Source organism: Manis javanica, chromosome 2 (assembly GCF_040802235.1).
Source record: "Manis javanica isolate MJ-LG chromosome 2, MJ_LKY, whole genome shotgun sequence".
Lineage (NCBI taxonomy): Eukaryota > Metazoa > Chordata > Mammalia > Pholidota > Manidae > Manis > Manis javanica.
The window spans coordinates 109,441,672-109,464,552 of NC_133157.1; the positions used below are offsets into that span (position 1 = coordinate 109,441,672).

General features: G+C 40.1%; 1 protein-coding gene across 8 annotated transcripts in view; it reads left to right on the top strand.

Annotated features, from left to right (window-relative positions):
- The window catches only part of NEBL (nebulette), a 325,606-nt gene that overhangs the window by 90,151 nt on the left and 212,574 nt on the right, over positions 1-22,881 (top strand). For all 8 annotated transcript variants that reach the window (XM_037006064.2, XM_037006063.2, XM_037006061.2 and 5 more), the window contains one exon: positions 20,533-20,617. In XM_037006064.2, coding sequence (XP_036861959.2) covers positions 20,533-20,617 — 85 coding nt within the window. Of the gene's footprint in view, positions 1-20,532; positions 20,618-22,881 lie in introns of those variants that run through there.

A 22,881-nucleotide genomic window follows, 5' to 3' on the forward strand; every position in this document is an offset into this window, starting at 1 on the left:
AACATTTTGGGAAAAATCCGTTTGTGCTCTGTTCCTGTCCCTTATCTATGTTAAAGAGAATTTAAACGGGAAATGTGAATTGGAAAAGACTTAAAAAAAAAGAGGCTTACAGAGATTCTTTGAATCTATCCCATTTCCAAGAAAACAGAAAAAGCTTATTTTTGGGCCAGGGAAAAAAATGACACTCTGACCAATGACCACTGTCAGGGAAGAGGTGCAGCTGCCCCGCAGAGCTACGCATGTGACGCACCAGTGCTTGAGGCAGATGGTTGATTTGGCGTTTTCGGGACAAGGCCAGAAAGTCACCTGTACAGTGTAAAACTGACTGGAAAATAGTTATTATTATTATTATTTTTTCTTGGTAAGACTAATGACAATAAGAAGAAAACAGCATAAAAAAGAGAAACTATTGATGGATCCAAAGCCACCTTTGTACTATTTCTAGCCATTTGTCACACATCAGAAGCCCTTTTCAAAAAATATTTCAGTAAACATTTCCATTTTTTTCTGCTTTGCCTCTTGCCCTGGCATTCTGAGTGTTTAGGCATGTTTGTTAAGTGCCACTTTGTCTTGCTCACACATGACTCTTCTTACTGGTTTAGCTGAAGTCTCAGAGACACCCTTAAAGAATTGCTAAATATTTAGTTTGCATATCTCCTTGGAAATTAGTATAATGAGGAACCTCTGTATGAGGTTTATAAAGAATTTAATGGATTAGTTTATTTTTATATTTGAAAAATGAAAATAACTCTACTGTCTGTCATTTCCTTTGTTAATGCTCATTATATGTGTTTTAAACAATATAAGGATGAAGAAGAGAAAAAAACTACCTGAAACACCCATCATCCAGAAAAAATCACAGTTAAGCACAACCTCACTAGTCTGTATGAGTGCTCATTACATACAGAAAACACCTAGAAAGATAGCCACAATTAAGAAAAAAACAGGAAATGATAAGTAAGTCAGGTAACACCCCACCATTTTCTTTTTTGCCTCAAAAATCTCCAAATTACAAATCTTATATTCCACGTGGTCAAGATGGTTGGGGCATCTGTAATGTGGGGCTGTCACAGTGACTGATGGGATGCCTACTCTTTCAGAATAGTGTACGAGGGAAAAACAACAGACTGAAAGTGCCCAGGCAAATGACCAGGGATGCTGTAAGAATGCAGGGCAGGGTGTTTCTCTTGGCAAAGCTGCCGCAGCAGACATTTTTGTCTTGGAAAGTTGTTCACTTTGCAATGTGGTCACTGATTTCTTTATGTTGGCCTCAGGTCCTCTAGTGGGGTCATTAGGAGGACTAGGCCAGAACGGAGGAGTCCTGAGCATTTCCTCTCTACAGTCAATGCCTGGCTCCAGTTCTCACAGTATTTGGGAAGGTGACATTTCCATAACAGTGGACTGGACAGGACCCATTCTGTACTCAGCTTTTGGTAACACCAGTCTAGATGTTGCTATGAAGGTATTTCTTAGATGAGATTAATATTTGTATCAGTAGACTTTGAGTAAAGCAGATTGCTCTGTATCATGTGGGTGGGCTTCATCTAATCAGCTGAAGGCTTTGAGAAAGACTGGGATCTGTCATTGGAGGAGAAATTCTGCCTCCAGACTGCCTTCAGACTCCAGATGCGATACTCAGTTCTTCCCAAGGTTTCCAGCCTGCTGGCTTGGCCTGTAGATGTAGGACTCAGCCAGCTTCCACAATTGCATTAGCAAATTCCTTAAAATAAATCTTTCTCTTATTGTTTTATTTTTTTGGAGAACCCTGCCTAATAGAGCATCTATTTACATCTTTACCAAAGATGTGTTTTCAAAACTCATGTGGTATAAAATCTATTGTTTGCCTTCTGTTATCTAATTTTTTCTTTTGAAGAAATTTATCATGTTCAAGAGTAGGCTGGCCCTTGAAGGAAGGAGTGCACTCTAGGAGATCTTCTGAGTGGCAGCCATCAAGAGCTGTCAGGGTACATCTGTATTTACATGTTTTCCAGCTCTGTTTTCCCAGCATGTTGTGGATCCGTGACTCTCCTTGGAGGAATTTGGTATTCAGAAGTCCGTAAACAAATTACATTGATCTGTAATGTGGGGCTGTCACAGTGACTGATGGGATGCCTACTCTTTCAGAACAGTGTACGAGGGAAAAACAACAGACTGAAAGTGCCCAGGCAAATGACCAGGGATGCTGTAAGAATGCAGGGCAGGGTGTTCCTCTTGGCAAAGCTGCCGCAGCGGAAATTTTTGTCTTGGAAAGTTGCTCACTTTGCATTGAAATATGTTGATAGTGTGATGTACAGAAGTCTTTTGTTGAGTAGACTCCAGCTTTATGAGTTGTATAAATATTCTATGGTTCTTCTGTGCCCCACAAAGGAGGGAAATGCATAAGCTATATGGCGATGTCATTGTGGGATAAAAGTAGCCCTCTTGACAAAGTGAATAATGCTTGAAATTTATATATTCTTTCATGATTTATTTCAGTGGAAGGCCTTTGACAACATCACTCAAGCATGCGGGAGAGTATTATGATCCTCTTACAATATGAGGAAAGGGAGGCTCTTGAGATGAGCTGACTTGGTCAAGGTCACAGAGAATTAAGACTCATCTCTTCTGATTCACACGATTTTTGTTTAGGGTGTTTTGGGTACTAGATTTCCATAAAACCCCTGCACATTGTTTGGTCCCTACTAGGTACTTAGCTATATTTACTCTATCTCTACCTTATTTATTTGTGGGACAAAGTAGAGTATATTTAAAAAAAATCTCTTTATATCTTCATTTGGGAAGGTACTAATACAAAGAGATCTGTTATTCAGTGAGCTTAGGAGAAATGTGAGTTGTGTTATCGATATATCCTTCTCTCAAAATAATGAAAACATTGCAGAGTCCCATAGATATTTTTATTGCCTTCTGTCCCACTGCCCTTATCAAGTGCCTGCCTGGAGACTTTCCTGGGAAATAGAGTTCTCCCGAGCTCTTCATGTCCAGGTGTCGACAGACATTTTGACAAGGGGTGTCTCCATCATCACTTTGTTCCTGACTGTAATCAGTGCGTATAACTTGAAACAATCTTTTACTTCTGTTTCTGAGTAAATCAGCAAGACATTTTAAAAAAAGAAAATAGTGAGTGAGATGACTAAATATATGATCTGTTTTTTTCCATGGTTTAAATTTGTGGCTTTTTCATTCCTGGGATGTCATTAGTGATCAACTTCCAGTGTGTCTGAAAAGGCTGCTTGGCAGATACATTCATAAAATTGTTATGCTGTAAATCATGCTTCCTTAAAAACATAAACTATAGGAGGTAGACTAAAACTGTATGTATACTTCGTTTTCCCATCCAAAATGGACATTTCCCCCTTTAATTGTTGAAAGACAGTGGCAAATGATAAAAGTAGTTTAATTAGGTTATAACTAGGCACTAAAGAACCTCAATTTTTTAAAAAGCTGGAAGCAAATGAGAAGTCATGTGTCTGCCTTTATTTCTTACCCAAAGAGGATTTTCTTTTTTAAGAAATTGCACATTTTTGGTGTTTTTGGTGCCTTCTGAGTTTCTGGGTGCTGAGGGCAATAGCATTTTTGTATGGGCTTTCTGTTTTCAGCACTTAATGCTTAAAGACTGGGATTAGGACACCTAAAAGAAAATGCACATGTTTCTTTCAACACGTTACTTGAATTTTCCAACAGATTATGATTTGCTCAATGCTTGAGCGGCCAGATTTAATCTGTGAGCATAAATTCATGGATTCTATTAATTTACTGTAATATTTCCTACAATTTAGAAACCATAAAAAGGTTACTGATTTTTAAAAAATGGTTCATAATCGAAGGAATAATTTTAAAGAATTTTTAAGTATCGTTTTAATTTTAACAATTTATGGAAACCTAGATATATTGGAAGAGAACAGCTTACTTTCCATTTTAACAAAATAGTCTATAATTAGCCATCTAATGAGAATGTCCACATTTCGAGCCAGTTACATTTTTTTATCTTCCAGTTGAGTTGTTCACTGTGTCATTCTTCCAGTTTTCAGTTACTCATATATTCATTCACTGTTTTTGCAAGTTCTCCTCCCTGCTGCAGGAAGCATACAGAGATCAGGGACATCTGGTGGGTGTGCAAGTGTGGATGCAATGGGTTGTCACAGTGAGTCACACAAGGGCTGCTTTGAGTGTGAGGCTGGTGGATCTGAAAAATGTTTATAGAACAGGAGAATTTGAACACAGCCCCAAGCAGATAGGTGTTAGCTATTCAGCAAGCAGACAGAGCACATTCAAGGAGAGGCAAAAGCAAATGAGGCCAGCTGGAGATCTCAGTGCTGAACAAAGACTCTGCAGACAGTCATGTGAACTTATTTTCGATTTTTCTAAATTTTTCTTTCCAGTCTACATATTTAGGCTAACGTGCTGATAAAAGAGCATTTCTTAGGATGTGTTTTGAGGAACACCAGTTGTATAAGCTGTTATGGCTGAAAAAGGCCAAATCTGAGAAATCTTGCTGTAAAGATCCTGTTTAAATTTGTTGCCGTCATTGCCAAAATATATCTGATGGCAAAGCACCCTCCACCATTTTTTTGAACAACATTCCATGGAATTTGTGTTCCATGGAGCATTGTTTAGGGAACATTGGCCTGCAATCATATTTTCCAACCTCAGCTTCCTGTTCAAAGAAATACCCTACCTTGTTTCAAAACAGTTCTGTAGAAAGCAGCTTCAGGTAGTGGTACACACACTGTAATAAAGACTAGTGGGTCAGGGAGGAAATAACTCACTTTAGGATTCCCTTCCTCCCCTTGAACTTGGGCAACTATTTTTATTTTATGATATTTGATTGGTGATAATAGAGAACAAATACATAATCATATATATGATTACATAGTCTGATGCATCTATGTTGAATAATTGTAACTACATGGTTATTAGATACTTAATTACTCACTGATAGGATAAAGGTTTGAGAGAGCTCAGAGTTCTGGCTTGGCAGATATTTTACTGAGGAGTGACAGTTACAACATATGCAGCCCTTTCAGTAGGAAAGGTGATGATACTAAAATATTTCCATCTATGATATTCCCATCTACATTTCCTTTTGAGTAAAAAGAAAACCCAGTTTATCAATAAATTAATAAGATAATTCCTTTAATCATATATGTGTGTCTCTATGCACAGATACGAGTCACATGCATGTTATTTTGTTAAAGGGAAAATTAAATTTTGAAGAATGATATCTAGCAGCTGTCCCTCTTATATGGGAAAGTTAAGTATTCCAGGAAAGGAGCTAATTATCTCGTTCATTGTGCATAGAAAGCACACTTGAAGATCCTGGAGTTTTATGATTGCAGGCTTTCAAAATTCTGACAAGGCTGCTTCTAAATTAGTCAATGTTGAGTGCTGTCTTCTTGCAGACTGACAACTGGTTGGTGTTGCTCCATTTTACTGAAAGAAGAAAAGCATAAAAAATGGCCCCACCATCTGTTGGATGTGAAACATGGGATGGAAGAGTGATGGATAGCACCTAGTGAGGAGAGGGTATTGCTGAGCTGTAATCCCAGACCCTTTTTAAGAAAGGAAATTACTTCTGTCAGATTTAAGTCTTCAGTAGAAGCAGTATAAATAAGTAGGTTAAAGGAAGATATTGGTGGGAATATATTCCTTTCTTGTTTACAGAGCAGTCCCCCCACAACTCCCCCACACCTCTCCCACATCCTTAATTTCTTCGGAAATGTTAATTTTGAACCAGAAAGGCAAAGTCTTCCTCTGAGAACTTAATTAAATGGTTCAATGGTGTGAACTGCTTTTACTTTTCATGTGGCTTAATTTTATAAGTAAAAGTGAAATCTCTCTGTGAAAGCCATTTGTTTTTGTTAATCAAAATTAATGTATAATACCTATTGGGGGAAAGAGAAAACTGCAGAAGATCTTGTGGTTTGCTGGAAGCACTGAGGGGTGTGCTGGTAAATGTTTAGCAACTGGCTCTCTGGGGAACTGGAGGTCTGATTTGCAGTGTTTGCCATTTTCTATGGTGAAAATACTCCCCACATGTTAATTTCAGCCCACTAATGTGACATTACACAACATGGAGTGGGAGAGATACACAACAGTGTGTGTACAGAGTGGTTTCCTTTACATATATAGTGGGTGTAAATAATGTCAAGGGCATAGACAATAATACTGTGTAATGTATTAAAGAATGTAGTAAGATACTTAGAAAGTGATGAGATTGGAGTATTTATTACTTTTGCTTGTATTATAATTAATTTAACTCTAAGTTTATGTAATTTAATTTTAAACAATGGCTTATTTAGCAACTTGCCCACAAAATCCCCCAATTTAAATCGGCTCTCATAAGCCACATGAGCTGGCTCCAGTGTACACACCACTCTTGGGGGAGAGACCTGAGTTATTAGATTTGGGGATTTAACACTTACTAGCTGTGTGATAAGAATACCTAGCTCATAGGTTGTTGAGAGAATTAAATGAGGTATTGAATACATGTCCTTAAGAGTAGTCCCTGGTGCTGTGCTGTGTGCTCAGCAAATGTTAAGTCACGATTACTGTTGGTCCTTCCCTAGTGAAGGGAGTGTGGTACAGCTCTATATGTAAGTATCCTCCTAGTTATTTTAAATTAAATGAGTTTAAGAATGGGCTGAAGGTTGGCAATAAACTAAATTAGTATATCCCTTTTTTCCCAAGTATCTTTCTGACCCCTTTTTATTTTCTTCCTTTTTTATTGTATAGTTGATATACAATATTATATTGGTTTCAAGTATGTAATAGTGATTTGACAGTTATCTACATTATTAAATGCTCACCCCCAAAGAGTACAGTTACTCTCTGTCAAGGTAGAAAGATATTACAGTACTATTAACTTTATTCTGTATGCTGTACTTTCACCCCTGTGACTAATTTATATTTTGATTGAGATTTTGTGCCTCTTTCTCCCCTTTGCCTATTTCATCCGCCTCTGCCCCTCCTCCTTGGTAGCCCTTCCACCAGTTACTTCTCAGCATCTGTGAGTCTGTTTCTGTTTTGTTCATTTGCTTTGTTTTGTTTTTCAGAGTAAGACAAATACCATATGATTTCACTTTCATGTGGAATCTAAAATTAGTATAAACCTTTTAATTTTATCTCTTGGTTTTAGTAAAAGTAAATAGAAAATTCTCCTCTCCATGGCTTTTTCCATGCAGTCTGAATCGTCTCAGTTTCACTGGCAAGGAAGCTATCAACTTTATTCAGCTTCCTCAGTGCTGCTGTGGTGTTGATGCCAGAGTGTCTCTGTAAGCTTTGGACACAGGGAGCATATGTGGCTCTAGAACGAAGCTGGCAGGTTATTCAGAGTCCCTGAAAGAAAGGCTGCCCTGGGGATATGGGGTAGGAGGGAAAAATCAGTTATTTGAAAGTTAAATAATCAGTAAGATGATTTCAATCTAAATTGTTTAGTAGTGACCATTAAAATAATTAAAAAATATTTATTAAGTATCATCTCACTAAATTGAACCTTTCACTAACTTAAAATCTGAAAATTCAGACAAAAAGTCACTACAATTTTTTTTTGCATTTTTTTTCGTTATCTGAACTTTCTGGTTATCACGAATAAGCAAATCTCATCTAAAGTCAGAATTCTTTAATGTGTAACTTTTATTTCAGCCCAGTAAATAATTTCATTGATTAGGAATGTTTATGATTTCAAGTAATGGAGAGTTTCACCAACATTGGTTTGAACCAGTGGTTCTCAATATTTTTTGTCTCAGGATCTCTTTAAGCTCTTAGAAATGATTGAGAAAAAGGTTTTGCTTTTATCTATTGATATTTACATTTTAAGCAATTGAAAGGTTTGTATTTATAATATTTGCATTTATGTAGTAATTTATAGTTCTTTTGTTCTTTGATTATAGATTGATCCTACAAAATTAAATCTTATAAAAACAGCACAGAAAGTTTAGATTATGTGAATAATCTTCATTGGAGAATCATATATGTGGTTTGGCCCACTAAGAAGGAGACGTAATTGTTGTGTATCAGTCCTGAAGTGAAGTGTACCAGAAATGTAATTTTATTTTCCTGTAACAACTAATTTCTGCTCAAGCCCTCATTCTGGCAGGTTGATGAAAACTTAATACAGTTGACCCTTGAGCAATACAGGTTCAAACTATGTGGTCCTCTTATACGTGGATTTTTTTCAATCAATATATTGGAAACTTTTTTAGAGATTTGCAACAATTAAAAAAAAATGTTTTCTCTCCTCTAGTTTACTTTATTGTAAGGATACAGCATGTACTAGCTATAACATACACAGTATGTGTTAATCCACTGTTTATGTTATCAGTAAAGCTTCTAGTCAACAGTAGGTTATTAATAGTTAGGTTTTCAGGCAGGCAAAAGTTACACGTGGATTTTCGACTGCGTGGGTGGGTCAGTGTTCCTAGGCGTGTTGTTCAAAGGTCAGCAGTATCAGCAAATGTGGGGTTCCTTTTCCCTGGGACTGGGGCTGAATTACTGGGGTATGTGTATTGCCAGGACCTTGGTGAAGGCCCCATTCTGACCTTTTGTCTGTTCTCAATCCCAGGTCCACACAGTCCTCTCCCTCTGAGATGTTCCTTGTTTCTGTGTCTGTGGCCTTTGTGGTTGTACTGGTTGTGTGTCCTGCCTAGGGGGGCACACTAGTGCCCCCCTTAGGCTGCAGTCTCCAGACCCTGCAGCTCCTGCCTTCCCGGGCTGCCTGTGGTGCTTTCTGCCTGGATGTGGGCTCTGAGCTAGCCTTGGGGTGCAAGTCCCCTCTTTCTCTTCTCCACCTGAGAGATGTTCTCTTAAGGGCACTTCCTCTGTGATGTGCTCCCTGCAGGGCCACCCAGGCCCACTCTCGGTGGTCTCAGGCATCAGGACGCACAAAGCAGAGACTATCCGGCCATTCCTGTTGTCTTCCTGCTGCCCCCACTGAGATGGTGAACTCCCACGTTGGTGAGTGAGCAAGAGACGGGGAGATGGAAAGAGAAAATGGAAAGGAAAAAAAAAAACCAGTTGGTATTTCAAAAATATTCTCCAGCCACATAGTCCTAAATTTGTAAGATTAGGATGCCAGTCAATAGAGCCCCCACACGTCGAGGTTCAGGGATGCTCACGTTTTGTATGGTTATCTGTTTGTTTTTTCTTGCTTTGCTTCTGTCAGGGCTGTGCTCTTCAAGATGAGTGTTGCACCCATTACTGCGTCAGGACATTGATGCAGTGGAAATGGTTTCCCCTGAAAATTTCAAAGGCATTTCTAAAGAGAAAATTATTGATACCATGACTTCATAGGCAAATTTCTTTTTCTCTCTCAGGAACCCTTCTTCAGATTCACTTTATTTTTAGACTCTGAAATCTCACCACAGTACGTTTGAATAGGGATTGTTTCGCTGGATATACAGTTTGTCCTTTCCAGCTGATGGCGCAGTGGTTGTTCATTTACCCTTTCTTGTTTTTGAACTTCCTGTTAAATGGATTTGTTTACAGATTATGTTGCCTCTTCAATTTTTTGCTCTTCATTATGGGAGTTTTTCCCAATTTATCTTGAAGATAACTAGTTTGCTCATTTATCTTGTTATTCCATCTCTCCATTGGCTACTTTATTTCAATGACCATCTATTTTAAAATTCACTTATAAAATTTTACATAGAGTAAAACTTACTCTTTTTGGAGTATGGTCCATTAAATTGTGACAGACGTATGTAGTTGGGTGACAACCATCGTGGTCAAAATATGCAGACCTTCCATCACCCCCAAATTCTCTCCTGTTGCCTCTTTTTCAGTCGACTCACTTCCACCCTCAGCTCATGTGAACCTCTAATTTCACATATATTTTTATTTTTAAATTTTCTTGTAACCCTAGTGTTTTTGATTTTCCTTTTATCCTTAGCAAATTGTTCTTTGTTGATGTAACTTGACTATGTACTATTCAATGTAATGGGATCTTAATATCCTCTCAAATGACTTTCAGGATTTTTGTGCATGAATCGTCTCCCCTAGAGTTAGCTGTGTTTTCTCATGTGCACACACACTCTGCCACACTCACATTTTTGTTCTTTGATCTCCACTGCCATGGGAGTGTTGGATAGTCCAGCAGGGCCTGCCCTAGTGGGGGAGTGCCAACTGTGGCATTCTGCAGGTGCTGCATGTGGCCAGGGGGTCAGCAGGCCAGCCTCCTGAAGGTGCACTCATGGGACCAGCAAAGGTGGAGAACCCCTCAAGTTCCTGGAATAAACAAACAAAAAAGTGAGGAGGGCTGTACTCTGTGGGTTGAGTGCTTTAGAATATTTTATTTGTCCCCTGCCATCCCTGAGTCTGATGGATAGTTCCATATGTCCCCTCAAGGCCTACTCTCCTCATCTCAGTCCTCAAGAAGGGATTTGTCTGCAGGCTGATCACTCACTTTGTTTAGAGACAGGCCAAGGTATCTCCCTGAGGTAAACACCTCTCCTGCCAGTGGAATATGCTGTGTACAGGAAGTAAATGGAGAAGATTATATGGAGTTGTTTATGGAAGTGCTACAAGGAAGGTTAGTGGTGCAATCACAACCACCAGAAAGAGTGGTGTGACTAGTGATTCTGCCCTGCGGTGGGAGGCAGTACCCGGGCTAAGTACAGACCTTTACACCAGTGGTGGTGCTTCTTTTTCTTTATTGTTAGTTTCCCACAATTTATTACTTGTTTTTTGGCCATATGTTTATCTGTGAGACTATAGCGTTTTTACAGAAATACCCAGCTGGGTGTAATATTACATTTTTAAGTTTGTGTAGATATTTTCTTAAACAAAGAATTATATTATGCTTTTCCCCCCTTTTTTAGGCTTTAATTATTTTATTGATACTGAGCATTAACTCGAAGTACTATATTTTTTAGCAAAGGAATGTAATGTGATCATTCTTATGTTTCTAACATTTTGTTTTCCTGTAAATGTTTTTAGCATTTTTCAGACTGTAATAATGTCTAAGACACTAATAATGTCCCCAGTCTCCATGTATTCCTCTTGGCTATAATTACCAGGGCCATTTCATGTTCCTGGGCACAAATCAGAGAGCTGCGCAGCCACACGCACTTCCCTGTTTGTACATTCCCACCCAGGCCCAGGTCAGTATCAGCAGAAGCATATGGAATTCACTCTCCACTATCTCATGTTTTACTTAAATAATATCTAAGTGTATGTGTGTGGGTATTAATTTCTCACTTTTACACTGTAACTCAAAATCTAGGCGACATGTTCCCACAGCTGATAAGCACCTCACAGTGTGCAGGTCAGGTTTCCAGTGTAATCCCTTTGATAATGCCCTCTTTTGTAAACACACCATAGAAGTTACAATGGAGTCCTGCTGAGGAAGTAAGTCAGAAGGTGGCAAGTTGTTTGACCCTTACCACCAGAAAGAGAATTTGGTAAATTGTCAGACAGTTTATTGACTGCCCTTTAGAGGGCCGGGGGTTTACATTCTGTACCTCCTTTCAACTGGGGCTTGTATTTCATGTACAAGAGGCCTACATTATCATAATCCATTTTTCGCTTTTATGTGATCTACCAGGAGCTCTCATAAGCCTTCTTTCTGAAGAGCATTCCCCACTTACTTGCTCTAATTCACTACCTTTTTATTTTTATCATAAAATTGATGTTTGCAACCAGTGACATTATGTGTGAGTTGTTTATAGAGGTGCTACAGGGAAGAAGATTAGTGGTCGAATTAAGAACAAGATGATGGCTGGGAAGGAAACTCATGAATAGACATCACATCAATGACACAGCAAGATGCATTTAAGCCTGAAGATCCTGAAGAATGTCAGGAGTAGAACTGGATATGTTTGGCTGATGTGCACACTAAATAGCTGAATGGTGCTAATGGTATACCAACACATTTTGCTTAAGGGGTTCTAATAGGTGGAAAATACCCAGTTTGACCCCAGCATGTAAAAAACATATTTAAAAATGCCTTTACCCATTAAATAGTGATTCTTCCAGCAGTACTCAGTCTGGAATTTCAGAAGAAATAATGTAGAATTGATCACTTACTGATATTATCATCTGAGTCTTAAAACATTTTACGTAAGAATCTCTTAATTTATACAATTTTATACACCTGAAAAGAAAACCAACTTTTGGATTATTTTTGCACATTATTAATAGCTATGAAATTTCCTAGGAAGTTGTATCCAAGGGAAAAAACTCCCAGGTTTTCTCCTTCTCTCATATAATATGCCTTTTTCCTTTATGGCTCTTTAACAAAATCTTTCCAATACAGTGAATGTGAGTTTTAAGATATTCTTTCTGAGAATGAAATAAGAAATGAGGACTGGGAACATGAGTGCATGTTGGAGAATCTAGTGAGGAAAACCCAGTGCTTGGCTTTTGGGCGTTCAGACCTGCTGGGACTTGGGCTCCGGGTGGGAGTGAAAGTTGTAGGAAAAACTCCCTGACGTGTCTGGCAAAGTGTGCTCAGGCAGCAAAAGCGTTTGCAGAGGACACTGTGAGGCTGTTCCCCGTTCCTGCCACGCAGCCTGAGCTGGCCTTAGTTCAGATTTTCTAGGCATCGGAGGAGGTCTTCCTTAAACAAATCTGTTAGCATTTTAGTTTTTTGGGGAACACAGTGCAACTTAGCTGTAAATGCACCCGCTCATCCGTCTGCCTGAGGCTGCTCTGTCTTCCCCGTCCCCAGGGACCCCAGCTCTTCACGAGAGAGTGTGGTTTGGTCCAGCCATCACAGGTGGGCCTGGCGCCCATGCCCTCTGATTGCTCCTTTACCATCAGAAACTGCTCTGTGTGGAGCATGAGGCTCTGTGGGCCCTTCTTGCTCAACGCTTTTCTTCCTTAAAGTGGGTAGCTGATAGGGCGTGTGTGATAGTTGATGGATTACCATCTTTCTTTCTCTTTATGCTGTCACTCCGCCCCCACTTTTATGCTGTTACCTTGTCTAGCCACATCTGGATTGAATACAGACATCTCAGGGAATCTCCATCAGGCCGAGTAGGAATCCATGTATCAAGAGTCAGTGTCACAGCAGAGGGAGCCTTCTTTTCCTTTCACTCTTTGGTTCATCCCACAGGGCACACTCTGGGATCCTGCTTTTTTCTGCACGTGGGGGCATTTGCTGGCAGGCTGTAGTCACCGGGGCACACTGGCCAGTCCTGCAAGTGACTCATGGCCGGGCCTGCTCTGAGACCTTCTCTGATTGGCAAATGCCCATGGTGTTATATTGTAATATAGGCTTAGTACCACCCCTGTATGGAGGCTTTTCCCATACAAAAGATGAGATGGTGTCATCTTTTCCTACAAACAAACAAACAAACAAACAAACAATAACAATATCATACATAGCAGTAATAGTAGTATAACTCCATTTGGGTTCTACTTGCAAGCCCCAGGCTATTACCTGTGCTTCTGACCTACTGGCTACAGATTGGAGGTTCCCACAACCTCCCCCTTAAGTTCGATTAATTTGCTAGAGCAGCTCACTGAACTCAGGAAAACACTTGCATTTACCAGTTTAATAAAGGATACAAGCTAACAGCCAGATGAAGAGAGACACAGGGCAAGGTCCCCAATAAAGGAGCTTCTCTCCTCGTGGACCCTGGGGCCTGGCTCGGTGACACATGGAGGCGTTCTGGTTCCCCAAGCATAGAAGCTCTCCCCCACTGAGAAGCAGGATCCTGCAGAGCATAAGCTCTTCTCAGAGGTCTTGTGAGGGCTTCGTTGCATAGTCATGACTGACTAAATTATTGTCCATTGGCTGATTCAGCCTCTAGCCATCACCCTGGAGTGAGCATCTAAAAGTCTCTCATTAACATCACAGGACACCCCTTTCACCTTTAAGACCCTGCATTGTTTTCAGGAGCTGTGGATGAAGACCAAATGTACCTGAGAAATACATATTTTGGTCATTCATATGACTCATTATATAACTCACATCCCAGGAGACATTTTAGTAGTATTATCACAAATTCCATATTTCACATATATCATATATTTACTGATTTGTGTCTGCATGCTTGACCTAACAATAATTGGGAGGGGTTGTTGAACTCTCTCACTATGTTGGTGGATATGCCAGTTGCTCCACATCAATTTTGCATGACTGTGTACACACAGGTGCTTGTTCTTCCTCTCCCTGCCCACCTCTTTCTCTCTAAATATACATATGGACACGTATATTTATAATTTTTTGAGATGAATATTAGGTACATTTACATTTGAGATGATACTTTCTTTTTGGGCCATTTGAACCTTGATCACACTGATCTCTATGCTTAATGGCACTTTCATTTTTAAGTGTTTTTTGTTTCATACTAATATAAATATTTTATTATAGTGGAGTTACAAATATGACTATATTGGTCCCTTAGCAGGCAAATTTAACCCATATACATTTTTGTGATATTGAATTTTCTCCCCACTGTTAAATTTCTGTTTGGTTATTTTAGGCTTCTCTTTCTATTCCTTTCCTTTCTCGTTTTGAGTTAAGAGTTTTGGAAAGTACCAAAAATTTGATTTTTTCCTTCTGTAGGATTTAAATTTACATGCTGTATTTCCATTTTTTGTTGTTGCCCTTAAAGTTTTTTCACAGTTATTTAAGCACCATCTAAAACTCTATAATATTTTAACTTTTCTTATGAAGAATAGAGAGACCCTAGGTTTTTTTTTAAATTCTGATACTACTTTGTCATATTCTTGTCCAATATTGTAGCTTTGTCTTTAAAAAAAAAAAAACCCCAGATGATAGACATTGTTATCATTCCACACAGTGTGTGTATGTGTATTTGAGTGTGTGTGCATGTGTGCACATTTGTAATTACCATTTCATCTGTTTACCATTCTTTTTGCATTTTAGCTTGTCCTGGAATTATTTTCTTTCTTGCTGAAGTGCATCCTTTATAAGTAGCTTCACAAAAGATTTGGTGGTTGTATTCTCTCTCAGGGTCTATTTCTTTAAAAATATTTTATTTTCATTCTTTATTAAAGATAATTTGGAATGATATGAAACAATCATTACTGCTACAAAATGAAGTTGTTCAGATGTGGGAGAAATACTCAAAATTATGTTGAAACCTTCTATCATCTCCCCACCATCCTATATAGTTATGATCTTGGTCCTTGGATAAAATTAGTTCCTTGGTTAAAATCAGAGCATGAAAAGATGATCTGAAGCAAAGCCACTGAGTCCTCAACCTCACTCAGAATGGCAGAGCTAAAAAGCCAGTTTAATAATGTGAGGTCAGGACCTTTGCCTTTTAAATGTTCTTAAGAGATGATGAAGTTGCATTTTCTTAAAGCAGGTAGTGTATGTGTATATATATATATATATATATATATATATATATATATATATATATATATATATATATATTGTTTATTAAGGTATCATTGATCTGCACTTTTATGAAGGTTTCACATGAAAAACATTGTGGTTACTACATTCACCCATATTATCAAGTCCCCCCCATACCACAATGCAGTCACTGTCCATCAGTGTAGTAAGATGCCACAGAGTCACTACTTGTCTTCTCTGTGCTACACTGTCTTCCCTGTGACCCCCCCCACACCATGTGTACCAATCATAACACCCCTTAATCCCCTTCTCCCTCCCTCCTCAACCGGGCTTCCCACACCCCTCCCCTTTGGTAACTGCTAGTCCCTTCTTGGAGTCTGTGAGTCAAAGCAGGTAGTATATTAAAAATGTTAATACACTTCTTTCATGAATGATACATTGTTAGTACACAGGAGCCTATGTTGATGGTCCCCAGGACCCCCCCAGGTTTGATGATTCTCTTGAAGGTCTCCCAGCACTCAGCACAGATTTGTACTCACAGCTATGATTTATTATAGCAAAAGGATAGAAAGCAAAATCAGCAAAGGGAAAGGGTGCATGGTGCAGGCTCTACAGGGCACCAAGAACAAACTTGCACAATCTTCTACTGGAAGGGTTAAGTAGGATGAATCCCCCACCAACGAATTGTGACATGTGTCTGTCAACTGTTACTAACCAGTAAAGCTCATTAGAGACTCAGGGTTTTTACTGGGGGCTGTCTACAGAGGCACGTGGTACCTGGCAGGTACCCGAATTCCAGCCTCCCAGAAGGAGAGCAAATGCTCAGCATAAACCATATTGTTTGTACAAACAGCTTAGGCACAGTCTGCCCAGTTAATTGTGGTGTTCTTAGACAAAGTTCAAGTTCTTAGACACTAACCTTGTAAGCTTTCAAATGCAGCATTCAGGCCTGCTACATTGACTCTTTTCTGGACAGGGCCTGTAAGGAAATAATGTTATAATAGATTATTCTGACATCTGAGTCCTGCTCTCCCATTTTCTAGTTTGGGTGGAACTGTAACAGTGGCCAGGTAAACAAAACATGGGATAGGGAAGAATTAAGAGCTCATGAGTGAGAAGACTCGGACCAGAGTAATTGACTTGCAGTGGGGCAAAGGATTAGGGGGAGACAGTGGACTTTTGGGGTTTGCCTGGTAGATGACAATGGAAACAAAGATTAGAGATGGTTAGAAAGAGCTAGCAGTTTCAAAATTAGCAGGCTCCTGTGATGCCAGAGATTTATATCTATTATTCAGTGTTTTTCAACCTCGGCAGTACTGACATTTTGGACAAGATGACCTTTGTTGGGCTGAGTGTGGGGGGCTGTCCTGGGCATCCTAGTGTGTTGAGCAGTTTTGCTGGTCTCTGCCCACTAAAGGCCAGTAGCACCCACCTCCCCACCACCTGCCCCTGTTCGGCAACCAACTATGTTTCCAGACATTGCCTTTTGCCAAATATGTCCTGGGAACAGTGGTTGAGAACCATGGTATTAACACAGGATTTATAGCAGATAAATTCATAAAGAGCTTTATATGTCTAAGTGCTTTACTAATATCTGATATTTACAGGATTTTTCCATTTATAAAGGTCTTTCATGTGGTTTTAGCCACAGCCTCGTGAGAGAGCCAGGAGTATTTCAACCTCATCATGTAGATGAAAGCAGTGAAGCACAAAGGTTGTCACTTTACAGTAGAGCGAAGAGAAAGTAGCAGTTGTGGTACTCGTAGGACTAGGAATGATATTGTTGCTATTAATAGTATATATTTTATAGAGTGCTTACTCTGAGCCAGTCATTAGTTGAAATGCTTTACAGGTGTTCATTTTACAACAAGCTTAAGAAGTGCTACCATCCTGTTGATTTTACAAATGAGGAAATTGACACCAGAGAGGTTAAGAAACCTGGCCAGAGGCACACAGCTAGTAGATGGAAAGGCCAGGTCCAAACTCAGGGAGTTTGGCTCCAGACCACTGGGCTCTGGATAGAAAGTGAGGTCCTGGATTCTTACATTTCCTGTTAGTGGTCTTCCCTCTAATTGTGTCTGTGGAGATGGGTATTGGCTCGTATTGTTTCCTCCCTGTGACTAGCTCTAGTCTGCTGGTCTGCATATGACTTTTTCTGTATTCTTATCAACTGAATCTCATAGTGCTAAAAAACTGGAAGTCTTCTTTCTGAGCCTTACCTTTGTTGTTTCAGATGTAGTCTTCTGTTGTTATTGTAATTCTTTCTCTTTTTCTTTGGAATATAGCACATTCTTGAAATCTGGATTTGTTTCAACTGTCATCCTACTCTTGATACATACACCTAATGCAATTCCTATGTGTTCCAGCTGAGAGACTTGTATTTATGATGCTTGAACATCCCATGATATTCTTCAGATCTTCCCACTGGCTCCCAGTGTGTTGTATGTCATATTTCCATAGTTGTGTTTTATTTCCTAGGAAATGTATTAATGTACCAACTCATTCACCTTTTTTTTCGTATTTTTTAAAAATGCTTTTTCCTAGTTCTCTTGGAACATCCATTTCTCATGCCACCAGGCCTTCTGTCCTACATTCTGGCCCCAGATATGGACAAATAAAAAATATCATTCCTCCTCTAGGCCTGGTGAAGCAATCTACTTTCCTTAAGCTATTCCAGACATTTATTTTAGAAAGACCTTCTCAAACAACTTAAATGTAGTATTTGGGTAGAGCTACAATGAACTGTACAGCCCCATCAGTTCATTTTAAAGTGCTTTGCTTCTCTGTTCTCACCCTGGCCTCTCAGTTTGTTTCTGTGTCTGAGTTTCCTCTTTTTTCTCTGGTGGGTGGGTGGTGGGCTGGTGAGAGTTGTGGCTGTGCCTTCAGAGTGGGACATTGTTGGATTAGCTTGGCTGTTACTACATGGACACGATGGTGAGAGATCTAGGATTTTCCTGTGCATCAAGTTTGGCAGAATGATCCCGCTTCTTCAGATATTGTAAATGATCATTTTCAGCATAACGCACGTGCGCTGCCCTGGCCATAATGAACACACTTCTTCTGAGTCTTACGGTTCCAGCTCATGACATGGCCCCACTCTTGGCTGTCAGGCAGTTTTTTTCAAGGATTTCTCTTGAATTTTGCTAGCTCTGAAGAGAATTTGGATCTCCAAAGCCCCAGGTTTTAAATCTGTTGTAGTACTCATGATCCCTACTCGGTTCACATGGGATTCCTTCTTTCCCTCAGCATTTATTACTTGATTAGTAATACTAAATTGAAGTTTTTCTCCTAGATCTAGATTTTGGATAATTTTCTTCCTGTTATGCATCTTTAGACAAAGTTATGTTATATATTTAGATAAATCCACTATAACAAAATCTTGAACTTGAGGGTTGGAAAGGATTTTGGAAAAAGTGCAAAATGAATCATTGCTGTCGGTTATGGTATCATCAAGTTGCACAGCGTGTTAGTAAGTCTGCTGATTTGGTCATGAGGTCAGCAGAGTACATCTTCTAAGAAAATTAAAAACAGAATCTTTTCAGTTTGTTCTTTTTGATGTAACCCTTGTTGCAGGTAGAACTTTATGGGATGCCAATATCAGACATATAAAATAGGTGTTTTATGTATATGCATGTACTTTAAAAGTTCAAATCTGTTATATTTTCTTGTTGTGAAGTCAGATGGTGAGAGTAATGGGATTATTTTCAGGAAATGATGCTTCAAATCAAGAGGTATCAGTGGCAAGTGAAGTTTTGTGAGCATCCAAATAGAAATTATTTTTTCCCGCTGTGGGGGACATTCATGTGCAGAGAGAGAAGCAGCTGCAAACTGTACCCTCTCCACCAAAGTTCGCTTTTCCATCTCAGGATGTTGTCTAACTAGAAAGTTATGTTCACTTTGAAATTATGTCTACTTAAAAATTCTGTCTAATTTTTAATTGAGTGTAAATGGTAGAAGAAGGCTGTCTCCCAGCAGAAGGCTGACCATGGGGGCCTGAGGAGACAGGAGGCTGGGCTTTATGCTCAGATGATTGGGAAGCTGTTGAGCGGTGTTACTCAGAGGAATTATGGGATCAGATTGGCATTTTAGAGCATTGTTCTGGCAATTCAGATTGGAAGAGAAAGACTGGCTAGTGTTGTGGTTACCTGAAAGATAAATGAGGCCTATAATGAAAAATGTAGTGGAGATGGAGAGATGTAAATATAACTGAGGCATATTTAGGAGACAGAATCAATAGACATGGTGCTTAATCACTTGGGTGTGTGAGGAGTCCATATTACTCCCCAGTTTCTGGCTTGGGCAGCTGGGCACTAATAAATGAAAGAGAGAATACAGGAGGAGGAACTTCCTTTGGGGATGGCGTGGAATGCTGGACAGTTGCGTTTCAGGCGGGTTGAGTTTATGGTGGGTGTGGGATATACACAAGTGAAAATGTCAATGGATCTGAAATCCAGGAGAGAACTTTGGGCTAGAGAGATTTGAAAGTAATCAACATATATGTACAGAAGGTACCCAGAACTGTGAGGATGAGTGAGATCACCCAGGTGATCTTCCAGATACGGGCTGAGAAGAAAGCCAGTGTTAGAATTCTGAAGGGGGATGGGCAGATGGAGGGGGGCCCATCGGAGATGGAAGTGGGGCAAAGGATTCTTTGGAGCATAAAGAGGGAGAGAAGCCAGCTGGGAGTATGTGGTGACGCAGAATCCAAGAAAGAGGACATTTTAAGATGGAGAGAGGATAAACAAGAGGAAGACAGAAAGGTGTCTTTTGGGCATGTCCACAGGAAGTCATTATAACTTTGACCAGAGAAATTTATGGAAACAGGAGGGAAGCCTGAATGCATAGTGTGGAGGAAAGAGTTGGTGAGGAAATGAGCAGGGACAGTGAGTTTCACCCTCTTTGTAAGGAAGTGTGGCTGCGGGAGAGAATAGATTCCAGCCCCACATGCTCGAAGATTGGGTCGGGGAAGGAGGGATAGAATAGTTGGGAGAGACTTGAGTGTGCTTAGATGCTGACGGCATGCAGCTAATGGAGGAGGGAGGCTGAGGTTGGAATTTCAGAAGATAGTGGGGCCCCCTGGATGATGGAACGTCATGAGGAGGAGGGGGTGGAGTCCAGAGTAACAACAGACAGATGACCTTAACCAAGAGGGAGACCCCTGTTGCATTGTGATAGAAGAGAAAGATAAAACGATTGGCGTTAAAGCAATGCTTTGTAACACAGTATTTTAACTATGTTCTTTCAAAAAAATTTCTCCACAGACACTACCCAAAGCAGTCCTTCACTACTGTGGCAGATACACCTGAAAATCTTCGCTTGAAGCAGCAAAGTGAATTGCAGAGTCAGGTAATTTCTGCAAGGCCTATTTTTGTTACCTTGGTACTAAATATTACGTGTAAGGCCGCCCTTCTGAGGTGTTGTCATTGTACTACTATTCATGCCGGGTTGCTGGCCAGCGTGGAGACTAAAGGCAGGCCTGGGTGGGCATCCGGGCGATGTGCTGAACATCTGTTCTCTTCCTTGTCTTGGATGGTCCTGGCATTCTCGGTTCTTTATTTACACGGGACTGGGGCAAGTAAATGAGTTCTGGTCCGAGTAAGTGTTTCCCAACAATATTGATTTATTTGGTCCTAAATATTTAAAAACATTTTATAAATAGCTTTTCCACACTGCATATGTAGGGGAAGAAAGAGGTGTTAACTTGACCCGATGGCAGTGCGTGTGGGGCTAACACCCCGTCTGTGTATCTCACACCAGCCACTAGCTTTGTTTTCATCCTGTCACTTAATTCATATTTCTTTCATATGTCACACTGACAGCATGAACAAAGATTAGAACACCACAGTTGGCTCCCAGTCAACCATTTTGGATGGAAACTTGCCTTCAATATGGCGAGGCACACTGGTTAAGGCTAGGGATTTGAATGGCACTGTTTTTTTGCAGGGACAGCCAGGGTGCTCTCTTTCATAGAGGATGTGTTTCCTGCCATGGTGTAGGAAGATGCTGGACAACCACATTGCAGCCCTTGGGTTGCTGGTGTAGTAAAACAACACTGAAGAGTGGGAGAGGAGGCTGGGTCATGGTCTCTTTTCTGCTGTTCACTGGGTGGGACCTCGAGCTAGCCACTCTGATTCTTTGTGCTTATGTGAAGTGAGACCATCTGTTCCATCTTGTCTTACCTGTCTTGAGGGTGGCTGCAAGTATCAAATAGGTAGTTAGGTGTGAAAGCATTTTGAAAAGCTAAAAAAGATTATGTGACTGTGGAAGTTATTATTATTATGGTCCCTTGAAATCCATGATATGAAAAAAGGAGAAAAGCAGAATTTGTGAAGGAATGCAGCTTCCAGCTAATTCTCTTTGAAAATGTCAGTCGTGGCTGTTCTTAATGAAAGTAGTCAGCTCTCAGCTGAACTGGGTCTAATTATTTCTGTGCAGGTTTATCTGATCACAGGGGATATTGTGGTCCCTCTCTTTCTGGCAGACATGGGACTATCTCTCAGTCCATTTAATTAGAGGGAATATAACTCAAGGTAGAGTCTGCTGTAGGTTAAAAATGCCATAAAGACTCGGTTGGCAGTTAGTTTTTGGTTTACGTAAAATGTTAACATTTTGTGTGCTAAGCCATTAGTTCAAAAAATTGAGTCCTGGCCAAAGAGAGGCAGTTGTGGAGCCGGCGAGAACACCCCTTGCTCGTTCACACCGTGGAGGGTGCCAGGACTTGGCTCCAGTTTGTGCAGATCCAATATGCCTTTCTTCTCAGTGACTGGGGATTAATTAGATAATTCTGGAGGAGTACTTGGAGCACACTGGAAAACAGAATGAGACCAAGCAATCAAATGTTTGTTTCTGCCTATTACATGTCCTTGTTCTATACAAAAGAGTTCATGATTACTTAATCCTCTGTTGCACAGCTCCTAGGGTGCCTGAGGAAACAGGACTAATGCACCCCCAGAATGACTCTGGTTTTTATGATAAGGACTCAGAAACGGAGAGACGAGTGTGGGTTGATGCTGGAGGTGGGATTTGGGTGCAGCTGTGGAGGCTGAGAAGCAATCTGAGGTAAACATGGGTCTCCTTCCTTTGGAAGGCCTACTGCTCCCTTTGGGTTCAGTTGATGGTTATAGGTGCCTTCAGCTTGGTCCAGGAACAAGCATTTATAGTTTTCCTACCACATCCTGACTCTGGAAATGCAAAGAAAGAAAGGAGTTCCCTGTTTACAAAAGGCTGATTTTATTCTCCCTCATGTAGCAACCTGCAATCTCAGAAGGCAGCGTGCACAGTGGTAGGACAAGAGCTTATGGAGGAATCGCACAGCTCTGCAGGGTCCCCAAGCAGGGGTCAGGTGAAGGCATCAGATTTTCTTAAAGGTTTTGCTCAAATGTCCTCTCTGGAAAGAAAATGTAGGACTTCTTCAGACAGACAGGGTGGGGAAATTCAATTCAATTTGAGAAATATTTTAACTGGTCCTATGCACAATGCATTGTGCTTGGCATTGGGTATATAAAGATATTGTCATCATTGTCAATCTTGCTATTTTTTGGACATATGATTTTACATGTGTTATTTCACTTTATCTCAAATAGTTTTATGAGACAGGGTTCATAATATTA